A 19,705-nucleotide genomic window follows, 5' to 3' on the forward strand; every position below is an offset into this window, starting at 1 on the left:
CTACCCCATTGGCTTGTGCCAAACCAAACTGTGCAAAGTACAACTGGCTCAATCATTTATGCCCCTCCTAAGGTGCTTGCCACGTTCTGCCTTACATTATAGCTATGGACTCATAGGCTCTTTGATCAATTCCCCGAGGGCAAGGAGGTTGCCTAGTACATAACAAATGGCAATATCTATAGATTAAATGGAATATCTTATCCATTTTTGCATGCTCCCAATAGCTACAGGATTGCCCCAAAAGGGATTCAATAAACACACTGATTGAATGCTACATCATGCATCTACTCTGAGACTAAAAATTATTTCCAGTGTAAACTCTCCTTAGGTTGCTCCATCCTAGCAGCAAGTAGTTAATTGTACTGGCACTTAAATTGAAATAAAATGTTCAGATGTGAAATCATGTCACTGCTTTGCATGTCTGGTGTTTTAAGAGTACAACTAGAGTCTATCTTTAGGCTCATTAGGCATTTATTTGAAAATAATTAAAATATTCATACGTATCACCTTTTTGGTATATCATAGCTAGGGAGACCAAAATTGTGTTACCTCCTATATCAATTTTTTAAATTTAATAGTATTACCCAGTGAATTGAGAAAATCTCACAGTGCCAATATCCACACTCTCTCCTCTTTTGGTTTCTGCCTCTGGTATTCATTTACAAGTAATAGCAGTTGCCATTTATTCAGACCCTAGCATGTGCTGGGTGCTTTACCCATTTTTATTTAATTTGTCATAACCTTATAAGTTAAAGATTATAATCCCCATTTTTCAGATTCAGATAATAATTAACTCATGTAATCTTCATAACCTCGCAAGGTATATTAGTCAGGGTTCTTCAACTAGAGAGAGAAAGAGAGAGAGAAAGACTTATTTTAAGGAATTAACTCACATAATTGTGGAGGCTGGCAAATCCATAATCTGCAGGGTGAACCAGTAGGCTGGAGGCCCAGGGAAGAGTTGCAGTTCAAGTCCAGAGGCAGTATGTTGGCAGAATTCCTTTTTTTTTTCAGGGGAGGTCAGTCTTTTTCTATCTGGGCCTTCAACTGATTGGATAAGGCCCACGCACATTATGGAAAGCAATCTGCTTCACTCAAAGTCCACTGACTTAAATGTTAATCTCACCTGAAAAAAAATACCTTCGCATAAACATCTAGACTATGTTTGACCAAATATCTGAGTACTGTGGCCTGGCCAAACTGACACATAAAATTAACCATCATACAAGGTAAATATTATGATTCCATGCTACTGTAGGGGAACAAAACTTGCCACCCCAAAATGTCTCTTTGGTATGCAGATTTTTTTAGAACTGAAAACAATCAAGGCCCAAAAGACTCAGGAAGAAATTCTGACCTTCCCCCCCAATTGCCTACAAATTTTAGATATAGGGCCTATTCCAGGAGATACCTGCAAAAAATATGGGCTAGGGATGGTAGGGGAATAGGGCTTAGAGATCAAAGTCCACTCTGTATCCCATTGTCTCTGCCTGACCCAGCAAACAGTTATTTACCAAACATTTATATGAATTGCCTTCTCCCCCTTTCAAGTCCCAAACCACGACCCACAGCATCTTCTTTTGCCTTTAAACTGAAGATAATATTTAAGATAAGGGTGTCAGTCATTTTGGTGTGTTACTCCGTTTTCCTGGCTCTCTGCCATGCACATATGTTATTAAACTGTTGTTTGATTTTCTTCTGTTAATCTGTCTCAATTGAATTCTTACACCAGCCAGAAGAACCTAAAAGGGAAGAGGAAAATTTCTTCCTCCCTGACATTACAGACGAACACAGTAAAGCTCACAGATATTGAGTAATTTGCATGACATCAGACAGTTTGTTTCAGAGCATCTGGACTTTATAAAAGGGGTTTTTGTTTTCCGAAGTCCATATATTTTTCACTACATATACTGTCTTTCAAATTAATGTTCTTTTAATTAAGTAGAAATGTATTCTCCCAGGACCAAACTCACGTTAAAAGAAGCATTTAGTGATTGTAGTTGTACATTTTAAAGGTCTAATTTATCCACTAATAAATATCTACCAAGGATGATGATCTAATCTAATGAAGTAGGTGTCTGTCATGAGAAACAATTCTTTACACCCAAACAGGCAGTGACAAAAACTAGGGAATCCTGTCCTTCACAATCTCACAATCTCTGAAAACGTTTCCATGTATTCTATTTCTGATGCCAACACTTGAATTCAGGACCCTTCTACTTCTACAGAATTTCACTGCTAGTCTTCACCTTATATTCCAAAATTCTGCATCTAATCAGACCGCCAGAAACACCAGACCCTTCTCCCTCACACCTTTAGTATTTATCAGTTATCCACTAAAAAAAGCTGAAAATTTGAAGTGAAGCATCAAAAATCTTTTCCAGACGAGCTTCAAGTACCCTTCCTGCCACCGTTTTTGCCCTTCACTATGAAAAACACATTCAGATTAAACTTGTCCCCAAGAAGGTTCATGAGCTCGTATATTACTTGATTTTTTTTTTTCTCTCAGTTTCTGCCTTTGCGTTGACCTTCCTCCCAGGTGAGCTTATCTTCTGACTCCATCTCTTACCCTTCCAGGCTTCTCAAAGTTTTCTCATTACCCCAGCCAGAGGCAACTCTCCTTCCCCAAACTGCTTAAGTGTAGTTAAGGTTTGCAGTTTCAGGTACTGGATGATCTCTATTTATGCACTTTTCTCATCTGTTCAAAGAGAGGGCTGGATTCAGTGCCCGAAAAGGAATCCCAAAGCCAAATGCAATCGGTTCACCATTACCTGAGGATGCCCTGTGTTCTGCACAAAGGCTCTGCCGAAGTAGGTGCTCAATAAATACTTAACACCTTAATTGACGAATGATAACAGAGAAGAAGACTGCAACTTGTGGGACAAGAGCGAACTTGCTTCTCAGCGAAGGGTGACTTTTGGCCCTCTTCCACTTCCCTACGTTTCACAGATCCAGGGTCACAGCCCACTACGCCACCAGACCCTAGGAAGGGAAAGGCACTACGCATGCCCGGTATCCGGGGCGCCTCCGGGCGCGCAGCTCGCTCAGCCCCGCCCCTCCCGTCGCTCGGGTGCGCGCGTGCGCGGCCCCGCGGAGCGTGCCCTGCGTGCGGGTGCCCGCCGAGCCCGCCGGGCGCTGGTTCCCCGAGTGCCCGGGCCGGGGCCTGAGGAGCGGGCACCGAGCCGGGGCAGCGAGCAGTAAGCAAAGCAGACGGCGGGCGCTGCCTGAGGCGACAAGGACAGCGAGCGGTGAGTGAGGGGACCGTGAGCGTGCGGGCGGGCGCCTCCGCGCGTGCGCAGCGTCGGACCGCCGGGCCAGGGGCGCGCTCCCGGCCGCGGGCCGGAGGGGCAGAGCTTGGCTGGGCAGGGACGGGGCTGCCGGCCGGCGTCGGGACAGGGGTTGTGGGGGCGCCCGGATCCCCCGTCCCGGCTCGAGAGGCGCTGGCCGCGCGGGTGGGGTTCCGGAAGAGCTCCAGGCGGGACGGTGCTGGCCCCGCGCGGAGGTCCTGGCGTCCGGGCCCGAGGGCAGGGCTAGCTGCAGCTGAGGACGCCGGGGAGGGGCGAGGCGAACCCCCCGAGGCTCCTGCCGGCAGTACTGGCGCTCATTGAGTGCGCGACCCCCGAAGGTGGCCGAGGTCCAAGGAGGGGGCGCGGCCGAGCAGCCTAGGCGTCGAGCAGGTGGCGGGGCCGCGCCCCTCTCCCGGGGAGGCGCGGGTTGGAAACGGGAGCAAAGTTCCCTGGAACAACTTTACTGGGGCGCAGCCTGCGGGGCCCGACCGATACCCCGGCCTTCGCCCAGCCCCGGTGGCCGCAGGACCCCCGCGAATGCTGGTGGGCTTCTGCGGGTTCAGTTTCCTTCTGGTCCTGGAGCTCGTGCTCCAAGTTCTGAGCTGTATTCGCTGCCAATTCGCTCTTAAAATAGATGGTGTAAGTTTGGTGTTTCGGTAAGAAGGATATTTGCTCTCTTGGGAAGAAAGGGCTTATGTTGCCAGTTTTTTTTTTTTTTTCTTTAATCTCAAAGAAAGTATTGTTAGGGCATACCGGGGACTCCTATTTATCAAGAAACCTATTGTCCTGTGTGTGCTTGGAGAAAGCCAGCTAATTTCTATTATTAGCAGTAAAAAGACAAAGGGAGATAACTGTGCTTTCTTTTTTCCTTTCTTAGAGTACTGTAGTTCCTAAAACTGGCTGCACAAAAGGATCATTGGAGACTTTTAAAACTGCTCAAAATTGCACCCCAGACCAATTAAAATACGGTGTGTAGTTTATAAAGTTCCCTCGGTGATTCCAATAGTGCAGCAGAGTTTGGGAAGCATAGGTTTAATTTAAGAAAGTCAAGATTTTAGTTTTGCGAAGTAGCATTCAGTTTGTAACTGATGAGACGAAACTCTGGCTTCGTTTTCCATAGACAGGAACTCACAAAGACTGGTTTGTTCCCGCCGGGGAGGGAGGGAGGGAAGCGCCTCTAATGGTTCAAACTTTAGCTGAACTGTATAATACGACTCCAGCGTCCAGACATTGTTCTAACTGGTGTTTTGAATTTCTTTTGGGCGTGTTGAATTTCCTAGTAGTAAGCCCACCTTCCTGACCCCTGCCGCACCCAAGGGGTTTCATCTTCTTTTAACCCTCTTTCCTCCTCCCTCCCCCGTTTCCCCTCTTAACCATCCCCCCAGCCTCTGGGAAGATCCCCTCCCCCAGCATGTACCGAGTCTGAGGGGTGACTGCAGGTTACCACAGCAACGGGTCTTCCAGGGGAAGTGGACGGGTCTACCTTCGGTTTTCTGAATGGGACTCTAACTTTTCTAAAGATTTTGAATGACCCTTTTAAGTTCTTGGCCTCAGCTCAGGTAAGGGTGAGTTCACACAATTCCACTTTTTCTCACTAAGTAATTTCAGAATTATTTATTAATGCTGTTGTATGGAATGATAATGCTAGCAGCTCTGCTGTTCTACCTTTACCAGTCTTTGCACTAAGAACTTGTGTAACAAAGTTCCAAAAGAGGTGGAAGCAACTTTTTAAAATTTTTTTTTCCTTTGGGGCACAGAAATCTACGAAATATATGCATCATTTTTCTAAACTCCGAAGACATATTTAAGAAATTTTAAAAGTGAAATATAATCCTATATCCATGCAAAAACCTTTGCTAATTTGTGGCCCAAAAATGGCATTGTCAGTTTGTAAATTGTTTTGTTCCTAGAAAGTGCTTTGCCATGATTCTTTGCAAAAAGTTAAACCACTTGTAACGTTATACTTTAAAATAACAAAGGAAAGGCACAGTTTGTCTACAGAGTAACCCACTCCTTCCCTTCCCCAACACACACACATCCAAACAAAGATAATTTTTTAAAATGTTCATTCTTTTATGTTCAAAACAGATATTCCACAGCCAACTAATTCCAGTTTACCTTGCAAGGAACTTTTAAAACTGTTCCACACAAAATAGTACAGACATATTTACCTGTCTTTAGGCTTTTTGTTTTTATGAAACCTTTCCAACTTTACTGTGTAAATAATAATCAGAATTCGACCAGTCAGTTCAAAATGCTTATGGTAGTATAGTGACTCCCAGCATCTATTGGGGATTGCAGAGGTTTTCTTTACTCTTGTGTTATGTGCTAGTTAACTTTCTGGTTATCAAGCAGATTCCGTAAGGCTAATTTTCCCCATTTCACTCTCAGAAGAAAATAATAGTGGAAAATCCTCTCTCGTTTGATGGACCTTGTAGTTCAGCAGTAATGCTGTGCAGCTAAGGCAGTAACTGCTCACCTAATCTTTTCATTCCATGTTTAAAAATTGAGGCCTTCTAAGCATCTACAGTTGAGAATTTCTATTCTTTCTATGGTTTTTAAACATTTTAAAATGAAAAGCCATTGTCCTTGTTGTAGACATTTTGGGAATTACCAAAAAAAGCTAAAAAAATAAAAATCACAGGTACATCCAGAAATAATCAACTGTTAATGGGATGATATGCTTCCATTTGTCCCGTTTTATTTGTCTGCGTATATATACTTTTAAGCAAAATTGGCACTTTAATTTCATTTGTATTTTTAAATGCTGCCTTTTCGCTTAATATATCACAGACATTTCCTATGCCCTTAAATCTTCTTTGAAAATAAGATTTTTAATGATGGGTATGCCAAAGTTTATTTAGCTAGTTTTCTCTTTTTTGACATATTTCCATTTTCAGTGTTTGGAGGTATGATATTAAATTCTGGTTGCAAATCCTAGCTTGGCCACTTCCGATCTAAGTGACCTTAATTACCTAATTATTTGATTGTGCTTCCTTTATCCATAGAATGGGGGTAGTAATTGTGCCGGCAACATAGAGTTTTGGAGCGATGGAATGAACCAGATAGAGGAAGGTCTTCAACAGAGTCTGGCAAAGGATGTAGGCTCAGAAAGTAGTAGCAGACACACAGGCAGAGCTGGGGTAAATGCCCTTGTCTGAAAGTCTTACTGTCTCTGACTTGCTCAGGCTAGATGTATAGCAGAATTCCTGGGGCAGAGGTGAACTCTTTTATGACTCTTGAGGCCTGTTGCCAAATTGCTTATGCCAGAACACATCGATGCCCTTACACACTGAACGGTCTTTCCATAAGTATCAGCACTCCAGTGTTTAATCTTTCCTAATCTTCTATAAAAATGTGGTCTTATTTTAATTCATATTTTTTTGGTAACTAGTGAAATTAGTAATTTGCTTTTTATTTGTTCATTTTGCCTTCTGAGAGTTGTCCAGGTACTTTGTCCATTTTATTGTTAAATGATGATTTTTAAAAATGCGTTAAAGTATCTTTTAATATAAAGAGGTAATATATGTATAATTAAATATTCTATATATATTATATAACATATGCTCGTAATATAAGGAGCATATAATATAAATATGCTCTTAATGTAAAGAGCATTGTGCCTTTATCATATTTGTAATTTTTTTTTTCCTCCACAGCTCGTTATTTGTCTTTTAATTTACTTTATGGTGTTTTCCAAACAACAGGATATTTTTACTTTTATGTAGTCAGCTCTCTCCATCTTGTCCATTATGACTTTTCCTTGTAAATATTTACGTTTGAAAATATAAACAGATGTGAGGTAAATGAAACGAAAATTTTGGAAATATGTTAGACTTATACATTTAGTTCTATATTAGTACATGGATGTGAATTGTTTTACAGCACCTTCTCCTCCTGAGCCAGCCCATCTAGTCTACTAGCACCATCTGTTAAACAGTCCATCCTTTCCTCAATGGGTTGTGGTCTTCCCTTTATTATATTTTAAGATCTTGACTAGCTTTTGGGTCTGATTCTGTTTTAGGTCTTACTTATCTATCATTGACCTCTTATCTTAATCAATGTTAAATCTTTTTAAATGTACATTTAGAATATATAGAAGTATCTGCTAGAGGAAGTCACACTGTTCTTTTAAAAATCAGAATTATAGTCATCTGTCCTTTCAAATAAAAATTGTATTACTATCTTTATACTAATACATGCACATAATTTAAATCTAAGAATACTAAAATACTTATTGTAAAATAAGTGGTCCCCTATCTCTCATTGCCCTCCACCCATCCCCTTAGGCTCCTCAGTGTCAGTCTTTTGACTGTTACTGGTTTCTTTTTCACTGGGACCACATACGAGGTCTTTTCCTGTTGGGTTGATCAGAGGGTGGTCATCAGGCGCTGAGGAAAGGGTCCAGCTGCCAGTGTTGGGGAGACATCTGGCTGGAGTCTTAGCATCTTCTTCACTTTGGGGAAGGTTCTGGTGCTCTCACAGTCCAAATACTTACCTGTTTTATCTACTCTCCCAAGAATCAGTCTCCGGTCTTGCTGGGTTCAGGCAGGGACTGTGGGCCATAGCTCCACAGCCAGGAGGTGGGAAGGGCATCCGGGAAGTAAGGCTGCTAACCTTATTTTAGCCCGCTACCCTTTCTCCAGTTTTGAAGCAAACTGGAGTGCTTCTCAGCTTTTCTCACTGGTGGTGGAGCATTTCACTCTTAGGGCTGCTGAGTTGCTACTTGTCCATCTGCTTTCCACTTTCATGATTTTGTTGTAATTTCCACTACAGTTCTTCAAGTCCTTGCATCTTTGTCTTCTGGAAATAACTCTTTTTTATTATTATTACTTTTTGCGGTACGTGGGCCTCTCACTGTTGTGGCCTCTCCCATTGCGGAGCACAGGCTCCGGACGCGCAGGCTCAGCGGCCATGGCTCACGGGCGCAGCTGCTCCGCGGCATGTGGGGTCTTCCCGGACCGGGGCACGAACCCGTGTCCCCTGAATCGGCAGGCGGACTCTCAACCACTGCGCCACCAGGGAAGACCTGGAAAGAACTCTTTACTGCCATTTTTGTGGAGTTTAGAGAGAGGATGTGCTTGAATGTTTTGTTAAACGTGCTATCTTAACCTGGAGTGCTCTGTAGATGAATCCTTAGAACTGAGAAATATCCAGTTATTTTGGTTCGTTGGCAAGGACTGTCATGTACATGTAAAGTAGTCAGTGTTTCTCTGAAGGGATGTGAAAAGTTATACAGACCTTCTGTCTCTTAACAGAGGTGTTTTGTTTGTTTACTCTTTATATAAGTCCTAATATTTATTGTTAGGGTTCTTCTTAGGTATTTATGTTTTTGTTGCTGTTGTGATGGGTTCTTCAAATTGCCTATTGCTGACATAGACGGTTGTTGATTTTTGTAATTTTATTTTATAGCTGGTTCTTAGTCTAAGAGCTTTGCAGGTTTTTCTCTTGGGTTTCCTAGTTACGTAATGACACTTGTGTCTACTTCTTTCTAATAATTATACCTTTTATTTTGGTTTTATGGCAGGTTGCACTAGTGTTAGCATTCTGGAACATTATAAAATACATCTGGAACATTATCAAATAGTAATGGCAGTAATGTGCAAACTTTTGTTCTTTGATAGAAAAAAACAGTAGTACAATATTGGCTTTTGTTTTATCATAATTCCTCATCAGGACAGAGGAAATCTATCCTTTTATTTCCAATTTACCTAGAGGTATTTTTATTATTATTTTTTAAGGCATAGGAATTGAACGGGATTCAATTAGCAGTAATCTGCTAATAGGAATTAGCAGATTACTGTTAGCAGCTACAGTTTATCACTGGTATTTCTTAACAGATCTACTGACTTGAGTCCCAAATATTAAACTGGAGTAAATCCTTCCTTCTGAATAATTCTTTAGAAAAATGAATTCAGTTTGTGACAAAATTAAAAGATAACATCACATTCAGTGGATATTCATGTCTTCTGTGGTGGGGGCTGTGTGGGATAGAGTCACCAGGGCTTTTTCAAAAGAAAATATTGTAAATTGCAGAATCCAACAATCAATTCTCCTCTTTACTCTTGGCAGCACTTGATATAATTGGTCATTCTCTCTTTTGATTTGATTTTTCTTCATTTGATTTTGAGGACACCACAGTCTCCTGCTTTTCCTTCTGTACCACTGGCTTTTCAGTCATTTTTTAAAAAACGTGTGTGGTTTTTTGTTTGTTTGTTTTCACACCAGCCTGTTAATTTGGAATACTTCAGGGCTCAGTTCTTGTGGGACTCTTGTCACAAACAATTGTAAGATTTTAATAAAGTACCATGTAGCTCCTTTAGACTCCCAATGTGTATTTCCGGTTGAAGTAGGTCTCTTAAACTCCTGATGCATATGTCCCAACTACTTTTTTGACTTCTTCACTTGAATACGTAAAATATACTTCAATTTTAAGGACTAAAACAGAATTTCTGATGCTCCTCTGCAAACCTGCTCTCCCTGTAGCCTGCCCTATTTTGGTGTCGGGGTAGCTCCATTTTTGGGGTTGTTCAAGCCGAAACCTTGGAATCATCCTGACTCTTCTCTTTCTCTCCCACTTTACATCCAGGCTGTTAGCAGATCCTGCTGCTCTATCTTCCAGATGTATCCAGAATCCTGTCTTCCATATAAATCCAGGAGTTCAACCCCTTTTCTCACGTCTACTGCAAGCACCTTCCTCCAAGTCTCCAGCACCTGTTGCCTGGATGGTATGCAGTGGCCTCTCCTTTCTTCTTCCCTGCCTTCCTTTAATATGTTATTGACATAACAACCATAGGTTGCATATGCTTAAAACCCTTCTCTGGCTCTCCATGTCACTCAGAGTACAAGTCGAGATTCCTCATAATGATTCACAAAGCCTGACACTTTCTGGTTACCAAGACCTCTGACCTCCTCCCCACTCCTCTCCCTGCAATGGAATGCTCTCCATTCCAGCCATCCTTACCTCCTTGCTGATCCTGGAACCCTCCAGGCACATTCCCACTTTTAGGTCTTTGTGCTGGGTTTTCCCTCTGCCTGTAGTATTTTCTCCCCAGCTGCATTCATGGCCAGCTCCCTCACTGCCTTCAGGTCTTCACTAAGCTACCAGCCACCTCGTCAGTGATGTTTGAGATGTTTGTTAATTCTTGAGGTAGGATTATATTGCTATAAACTTCCCTCTTAGAACTGCTTTTGCTGCATCCCATAGGTTTTGAGTCGTCGTGTTCTCATTGTCATTTGTCTCTAGGTATTTTTGGATTTCCTCTTTGATTTCTTCAGTGATCTCTTGGTTTTTTAGTAACATATTGTTTAGCCTCCATGTGTTTTTTTTTACATTTTTTTTCCCTGTAATTCATTTCTAATCTCATAGCGTTGTGGTCAGAAAAGATGGTTGATATGATTTCAATTTTCTTAAATTTACTGAGGCTTGATTTGTGAACCAAGATGTGATCTATACTGGAGAATATTCTGTGCATGCTTGAGAAGGAAGTGTAATCTGCTCTTTTTGGATGGAATGTTCTATAAATATCAATTAAATCTATCTGATCTGTTGTGTCATATAAAACTGCTGTTTCCTTATTAATTTTCTGTTTGGATGATCTGTCCATTGGTGTAAGTGAGGTGTTAAAGTCCCCCACTATTATTGTGTTACTGTCGATTTCCTCTTTTCTAGCTGTTAGCAGTTGCCTTATGTATTGAGGTGCTCTTATGTTGGGTGTGTATATATTTATAATTGTTATATCTTCTTCTTGGGTTGATCCCTTGATCATTATGTAGTGTCTTTCCTTGTCTCTTGTAGCATTTTGTATTTTAAAGTCAATTTTATCTGATATGAGTATTGCTACTCCAGTTTTCTTTTGATTTCCATTTGCATGGAATATCTTTTTCTATCCCCTAACTTTCAGTCTGTATGTATTCCTAGGTCTGAAGTGGGTCTCTTGTAGACAGCATATATATGAGTCTTGTTTTTGTATCCATTCAGCAAGCCGGTGTCTTTTGGTTGGAGCGTTTAATCCATTCACGTTTTTTTTTTTTTTTTTTGGCGATACACGGGCCTCTCACTGCTGTGGCCTCTCCCATTGTGGAGCACAGGCTCCGGACGCGCAGGCTCAGCGGCCATGGCTCACGGGCCCAGCCGCTGCCACGGCATGTGGGATCTTCCCGGACCGGGGCATGAACCCATGTCCCCTGCATCGGCAGGCGGACTCTCAACCACTGCGCCACCAGGGAAGCCCAATCCATTCACGTTTAAGGTACTTATTGATGTGTATGTTCCTTTACCATTTTCTTAATTGTTTTGGGTTTGTTTTTGTAGGTCCTTTCCTTCTCTTGTGTTTCCCACTTAGAGAAGTTCCTTTAGCATTTGTTGTACAGCTGGTTTGGTGGTGCTGAATTCTCTTAGCTTTTGCTTGTCTGTAAAGCTTTTGATTTCTCCATCGAATCTCAATGAGATCCTTGCCGGGTAGAGTAATTTTGGTTGTAGGTTCTTCCCTTTCATCACTTTAAATATGTCATGCCACTCCCTTCTGGCTTGTAGAGTTTCTGCTGAGAAATCAGCTGTTAACCTTATGGGAGTTCCCTTGTATGTTATTTGTCGTTTTTCCCTTGCTTTCAATAATTTTTCTTTGTCTTTAATTTTTGCCATTTTGATTACTATGTGCCTCAGCATGTTTCTCCTTGGGTTTATCCTGTATGGGACTCTGCGCTTCCTGGACTTGGGTGGCTATTTCCTTTCCCATGTTAGGGAAGTTTTTGACTATAATCTCTTCAGATATTTTCCCGGGTCCTTGCTCTCTCTCTTCTCCTTCTGGGACCAATATAATGTGAATGTTGTTGCGTTTCATGTTGTCCCAGAGGTCTCTTAGGCTGTCTTCATTTCTTTTCATTTTTCTTTATTTTGTTTCACAGCAGTGAATTCTACCATTTTGTCTTCCAGGTCACTTATCCGTTCTTCTGCCTCAGTTATTCTGCTATTGATTCCTTCTAGTGTAGTTTCCATTTCAGTTATTGTATTGTTCATCTCTGTTTGTTTGCTCTTTAATTCTTCTAGGTCTTTGTTAAACATTTCTTGCATCTTCTCAGTCTTTGCCTCCATTCTTTTTCTGAGGTCCTGGATCATCTTCACTCTCATTATTCTGAATTCTTTTTCTGGAAGGTTGCCTATCTCTACTTCATTTAGTTGTTTTTCTGGGGTTTTATCTTGTTCCTTCATCTGGTACATAGCCCTCTGCCTTTTCATCTTGTCTGTCTTTCTGTGAATGTGGTTTGTGTTCCATAGGCTGCGGGATTGTAGTTCTTCTTGTTTCTACTTTCTGCCCTTTCTGTATTTCTGCTTTGTTAGTGTGACAATTCATTCTTTAAGACTTACCACTGCTACAGTTTATTTTATTTTGAACTGGAAACAGTCAGTACTGTTGGCCGAGACTGAATGGAAAGCATTGCCCTGCCTCTCTGCTGCTGAATTGCACAATATCCCTTAGTTGAGGTTGTTAATGGATAGCCCAGTTGGAAAACACACCTTGTTTTTTATAGTTCTACAGCTGGGCTGAGGACCTGTATAAGTATTTGTTTTCATTGTGAAGATTTTTTTTTTTTTTTAATTGCCACCTTTTCTTGTATTATCCAGTTTTTCGGAAGTGGTGATCTTGCCTACTCAGCACCAGCAAACACACGTACTCTGTAGTAAGGGACTGAGTTTGGCCTTCAGGCATTACACTGTAGGTCTCTGGAAAGACAGGGCTCACATCTAGACCGCCACCTATTTTCATACCTTTGTTCGTGGGACGTGTAGTGGCAAGTCAAGTGTAATAGTCAAACTGCATTTAGATGTGTTTTGGGGGGCTTACTGGGGAATCACTTACATTCCTAGGAAGTCTAGAAAATGATAAAATTCTTAACTAGAGTTCAGCAGGCCTCTCTTCTTAAAATAATCTTACTGTCCACATTAAAAATATGAGAAGGGGCCCAGAAGCACCTCCCGCTCCAGATGCAGGTTCAGATGCCAAACCCACTGTTCTAGCTGGTGCTTCCTCTTTTGCATAGCCCTTCCCCCCACCCCCATGTAAGACACCCACCCAGGCAGGGGTGCATCCCAGAGTGCTCCCTCCCTGTTCCTGGTTTCTTCCCTCATCCCTCCTGTAGCCTCAGGAGATGAGGTGAGTAGGAGCTAGAAGCTGGCCCGGCTGCTGGAATGGGAAGGGCAGTCACTCCCACTCCCTATCAGTCTCTCTGCAGACTCCCCACCCCTCCCCCGAAGCATTTCAGCACATATTTCAGTAAATGCTGTAGAATATCTTTACAGGAATTAATAGATTTTCTAGTTAATTTAACACTATTCAACAAGTATTTCTTTGGGACTTACAGGATCAGCCCATGCTTACCTGACGTTCTGGGTTACTTTATTATCTCCTTTCTCCTGTCACTGCCATGAAAGACTCCTCAAAATGCCAAAATCAATCCTGAACTCTGGGCTAGTATACAGCTCCCGACACATTCTCAAAATTGTCACCAGCCAGTGTTGTGCTCAACCAGGTGGGTGTTTGTTAGGGATGTTGATACCTAATGGTGTTTGGGTTGGGTTATAGGAAAATCAGATGCTTGAGGTCAGATCAACCAGTATTTTGATTTTACAGTCTTTCTATAATAATATATAATTACTGAATGTAAGGTAACTAGGAGGATCACAATCCTACTAACATGCACAACCTCTAAAATCGTTTCAAGAATGAAGCTGAGGAAGTGTTTGAACACCAGCTTTTTAAGAAAAGGCAATTTTTAGGGCTTCCCTGGTGGTGCAGTGGTTAAGAATCCACCTGCCAATGCAGGGGACACAGATTTGAGCCCTGGTCCGGGAAGATCCCACATGCCGCGGAGCAGCTAAGCCCTTGTGCCACAACTGCTGAGCCTGTGCTCTAGAACCTGCAAGCCACAAGTGCTGAGCCCATGTGCCACAACTACTGAAGCCCACGTGCCTAGAGCCCATGCTCCACAACAAGAGAATCTACCAAAATGAGAAGCCTGCACACTGCAACGAAGAGGAGGCCCCACTCGCCGCAACTAGGGAAAGCCTGCAGGCAACAACAGAGACCCAACACAGCCAAAAATAAATAAATATATATGTATACGTATATATATGTATTTTTTTTTAAGCAGTTTTTAAATGAAAAGTCACTGCTGTATTTCCTTTGTCTGGACTTCTTCAAAGTCCTAACCTAAACTTTATTTCCAACACACTGTTTTCAATTATTATAGAGGAATATTTTGATATTACGTAATATCAAATACTGTACTATATAGAAATAGTATATAGGAAGATATTAAAATGGTGTGTTGGAGGGGGAGGCAGTTTCTGTCTAATGTGTGTCTCCAAATGAAGGAAAAAAGTGAACAGCAAATTCTCTTAAATGTTGGCAGCTGTGCTTACCTTGTAGAAGTTGCTACTTCTCATTTTCCTATAGTAGAGAGCAAACTATCAGAGAGAGAAACTTGCTTCTTTCTTGCTGGTTTATATGAAGCTAGAGACAGTTGTCTACTCAAAGTTCATTAAAATTTTTCTCTTTAGATCTTCAAAGAAGGTGTCAATTGATATACCTTGTACCTTGTATTTGAATTTTCTGAGGTTAGGGTGAAGCTAAGGTGCCAAACAATGTAATAGAACAAATAGAATATTAGCTCCTTGACTGCTGTTAATTTTTTTAAAGTATTTTTTAAAATTAATTAATTAATTTGTTTATTTTTGGTTGCGTTGGGTCTTTGTTGCTGTGCGCGGGCTTTCTCTGGTTGCAGCGAGCGGGGGCTACTCTTCACTGCAGTGCACGGGCTTCTTATTGCAATGGCTTCTCCTGTTGCAGAGCATGGGCTCTAGGCATACGGGCTTCAGTAGTTGTGGCACGTGGGCTCAGTAGTTGTGGCACACGGGCTTAGTTGCTCCACGGCATGTGGGATCTTCCTGGACCAGGGCTTGAACCTGCGTGGCCCTGCATTGGCCAGTGGATTCGTAACCACTTGTGCCACCAGGGAAGCCCCAACTGCTGTTAATTTTTTTTGTGTGAGAGATTGTCATTTTCTCATGTCCTCCATTCTGTCTACCTAATGTGCAAAAAAATGGTTGAGAATTATGCTCAGAGAATTAATTATTATTTTCTGATAGAGTAGAACCAAAAAGCAGGTATGTGTAAAAACCTGGCCTTGATCACTTACAGTTTTTTTTTTCTTTAAAGGATCTTCTTTGAAAACGTTTAGTAGCTTACCACAATCACACTTAAAATAAAATCCAAACTCCTTATGATGCCAGGTGAGGCATCAGTGGTTCCTATACTTTTTGACCTTAGGACTCTTATACTCTTGAATATTTTGAGAAACCCAAAGAGCTTTTGTTTATAGGGGTTATCTCTATTAATATTTACTGGAATAGAAGTGAAAACAGAAAAAAATTTAATGTTCACTTGTTTAAAAAATAAATATTTTGATTGAAGCTTATGAAGAAAATCTGGCCTCACACATATAGCTGGAAAAGGAAGGAGTATTTTAATAGTCTTTTCAGATAATGGTGGATATTCTATGATAACTTCAGCAAAACTTGAATGGTAATTTCTTAAAGGTTGATTGCTATGTGGAATCTAAAACCATCAGTGAACTTTTTGTATTCCTTTTATACTAAAATCCATTGATCTGTCTTGTACTTTGAATGGACCTTTTACCAACATGCATGATTCTGTAATGTAATAGCATTGTTATTAGAAAACATTGGTTCACTGAGTTATGCAGATCTTTAAAATGTTGACATGTTTTATTATACAATATAAAAAATTACATTTACCTGATGTCACCTGTGTTAATCAGAAACAGTCTTTAAGAAGTCTTGATAGCTTGGGAAGCTATCAAGCTCATGGTAGCAGTAATCAAGATTTCTAGAATTCTAACTTTTGCTTTTTCATTGGCAATAAATAGTCACTTTTCCTTGAAGTGACAGGCTCATTTCATTCATTTTTGAGAAAATGTCTGCTAAATACCTAAGTGTGAATAAGCATACTTTGCATATTTTCTCAAGTGCAGTGGTGTTCCATGAAAAAAATGGCTGGTTCAGCTCTCACACAAACATTTGCACACGTATTTTTTTTCTCAGGGCAACCGTTCTATTTCAGTTTCACCAGAAATGCTTTAAGCATACTTCCCATTTCATCACATAGAATATTAAGAAAATGTATACTCAAGGGCTGAGATTTAATAAAATCAACAGTTTTTACTACTGCATCTCATAGAGATTCCCCAATGAAATAATATATGGATTATGGCAAAGGAATGCACGGTAGCTAATCTATTCACACAAGCTGTTTCATCACTGTTCCTAAATCCCCCAGCCCCCACCCCAGGTGTGGGTGGGGAGGCATAGGGAAGGCAAGGCCACTTGACAGGTCCTTCGGTGCTGTTCACTTTGGCTGCTTAGGGTCCACTGGAGTGACTGTCCAGGCTTAGGAACCAGCAGCTTCAGTTGTGAAAAGGCAAGAGTCACAGAGCCTGACTGTGGACCAGTCCTTATCTGTTTAAGGCTCCCTTTTCTGTTGGGAGCAGATGGCTCCTCCTGTGATGGCTTTTGGTGATGTATCACCACTGCCACATGTCACAGAGAGGTTTCAGAGGGCCTCAGCCACTGCATCTACTTCAAGTACCTTCTGAACCAGTGCAGTTCAGAATTGCTTAAAATACTTAACAGAGTAAGACACACACTTTAACCAACAGGCGCAAAACAGTGTGTTTACTTCATCCCACCTTCCAAAAAATGTGCTTTTATAACCAGTTGAATTCGTTATTTAGAAATTCAAGCTATATTTTTTGCCAACACACAATTCAAGCCATTACATTTTAACAATTTGTTTACATTATCAACCCTACTAATGATTTTAAAAATCATTGCTGCTGGTAAGTTTCCTTTCATAAACACACCCACCCAGCAAGAGACTTTGCAGCCATGGCTAGGCTATTCAGCTCCTCCACTATTGATATGACCATTTCCATTTATGCTTACTCCAATAATGTAAGATGATATATAGACCGAAGTTGAGAATCCTTTATTTTGGGGGAAGAAAAATAAAACATGTGATTATTTAACACTCCAGTTTTTCTTAGTAAAGTGTTTCACCGAGACAGACACGTGTTAAGAAGTGCATTTTCCTGCTTGTGCTTGTGCCCTACAGTAATCTGAAATGTGACATTGCCCATCTCTTGCAGTGTGGTTTGTTTGCAGGGTAGGGGTGAGTTTCTAGACTATTCATATACTCAGTCCTGAACACACAGGCCTGTTTTATTACTTTGTTTGAAGATTGGGTGTGTCTAATGTAGTAGAAATTCTTGCATTCAGCGTTCAGCACAGACGAAACACGTTTCAAAGCCACATATAAAAGTCTTCTTAATTATCCATTTTTTAAGATTATTCATATGACTGCTTTCCTCCTTTCAAGTGAATTGCTGAGAATTTATTATCCTTTCTAGTTCATTAAATCACTAAAATTCTCTACTGGTGCTATAAATAAATACGCCAGGCCATGAATTGAGACCAGTTGATAAAGGCAGCTTTGTCCTGGGTAACTGAGTCTTGCTCCTCATTAGCCCATACTTCTCTCTGACTATGCGTATATCTATTAAATGTTAGACTCTAATGAAGCGAAGCCTTGCTCTGAACACCTATGGGGACTTGCTTTAAGTCGTGCTTTAGTATTTTCAGTTGGACTAGATGCTAGATGGATGCAATGTTATAAAACCACGTTTGTGCTTAGACATGTTCGGGAAGCCTCAGGACACAGTTCACAGATGTCTCAGTTCTTTACCACTGTACCTCGTGTAAACCTGCATCTCAGACAGCTGGAAACTTGACAGCCCTCGGTTTCAGACCATGTTAGCCCAGGACCAGTTGCACTCCACAATGCAATCTAAGGTTCTAGATGGACTTATAAGTGCTGGACTTGATCGTTCCTGTTACAGAATGATTGTAAGCCAGGTGTGAGTGTGGTGCTTTTATCTCGTGTTGGGAGGCATGGAGATGAGGCCCTTGGAGAACTTACCTAGTCAGACCACCTAAGGCAGGATGAAATGTGGGAAAGTGCAGCGTGGAGAGGCTGGAAAACCTTCCTTGTAGAGGTGTCTGTGGACTGCATTGTGAAGGATGGGTAGGCTTCTGACAGGTGGGCTGTAAGGAAGAGAGGGCAGGGAGGATGGCGGGAGGCAGTGGGCTCATTTCAGTTCAGGAATAGTTTTGTTTGCAAAGTGAGTGAATGAGGAGTACAAGTCACAGGGCTTGGAGTCAGGTCATGGAGATCCAGAATGCACTGCAAACTGTGGCTTCCTCTCGCTGAGAAAGATGAGACAGAATTTCTTCTTTTTTTTCCTAGATAGATGCTTGGTCTGCACTCCTAGCATGCTGAAGCAACAGGTGAGACCATCCTCCTTTCACATGGTAACCTCTTTAGGAAGAGCAGCACAGAGTAGTTGGTTAAGACTTGGCCACATGCTGGGACTCGCCTGGTGGCACAGTGGTTAAGAATCTGCCTGCCAATGCAGGAGACACGAGTACGAGCCCTGGCCTGGGAAGATCCCACATGCCTTGGAGCAACTAAGCCCGTGTGCCACAACTACTGAGCCTGCGCTTTAGAGCGCGAGCCACAACTACTGAAACCCGCACTCCTAAAGCCCGTGTTCCACAACAAGAGAAGCCACCAAAATGAGAAGCCCATGCACTGCAACGAAGAGTAGCCCCCACCCGCCACAACTAGAGAAAGCCCGCGTGCAGCAATGAAGACCTGACGCAGCCAAAAATAAATGAATTAATTAATTATTTTTAAAAACTTGGCCACATGCCACTTAATAAATACCCCTTTTCATTTCCTTTTTATGCCATATTTTAAATTTTATGAGAGAGTATTACATTAAACAAATACTAACATCAACCAGGTCTCCTGTACTGAACTCTCAGTGGATCATGGCATCCCTACAGCTGGCTAGTAAAATGCTTATGTAGAGACCTGACTCCTTTAATTTTGATCACCCTTTTCAGAGACTGTCAACTCTTCCTTGGTTTGGTTCCAGTCATCATCAATACCATGGATCTTGTATGAGTCTAGGCAGTTCTTGACTGTGGTAAAACCGTTGCTTCTCTGAGTGTTACTTAAAAAATTTGGAGCACTAATAGTTGAGTGGCCACTTTTTGAAGATGTATTTTTGACTCGAATGCTTTTAATCTACTCATTTTACTTAGGTACACATGTAAATACTGTCTACCTATTGTTGTGTGATGCAGAGATTGGGGAAACCCAAATTTGAGAGCATATTTTCACGAATAGTCTTGACTTTCTAAATGAAACTTACTTGAGCATTATTTTATGAGCAACTAAATTTTATACTATACCTCCGGGCAGTTGTACTGACCT

General features: G+C 41.5%; 1 protein-coding gene across 6 annotated transcripts in view; it reads left to right on the top strand.

The window, feature by feature from the left end:
• The first annotated feature begins 3,058 nt into the window (after positions 1 to 3,058).
• Positions 3,059 to 19,705, top strand: part of BTBD3 (BTB domain containing 3) — a 34,605-nt gene continuing 17,958 nt past the window's right edge. Inside the window, exons 1-2 of one of the 6 annotated variants that reach the window (XM_032606694.1) lie at positions 3,083 to 3,248; positions 11,379 to 11,539. Coding sequence is in view for 1 of the 6 variants with exons in the window: in XM_032606690.1 (XP_032462581.1) it covers positions 9,910 to 10,015 (106 nt within the window). In the remaining 5 variants the exon portion in view is untranslated. Of the gene's footprint in view, positions 3,249 to 4,237; positions 4,256 to 9,876; positions 10,016 to 11,378; positions 11,540 to 18,670; positions 18,712 to 19,705 lie in introns of those variants that run through there. The other 5 variants (XM_032606695.1, XM_032606690.1, XM_032606693.1 and 2 more) reach the window with 5 other exon arrangements.

This window comes from Phocoena sinus, chromosome 15 (assembly GCF_008692025.1).
Source record: "Phocoena sinus isolate mPhoSin1 chromosome 15, mPhoSin1.pri, whole genome shotgun sequence".
Taxonomy (NCBI): Eukaryota; Metazoa; Chordata; class Mammalia; order Artiodactyla; family Phocoenidae; genus Phocoena; species Phocoena sinus.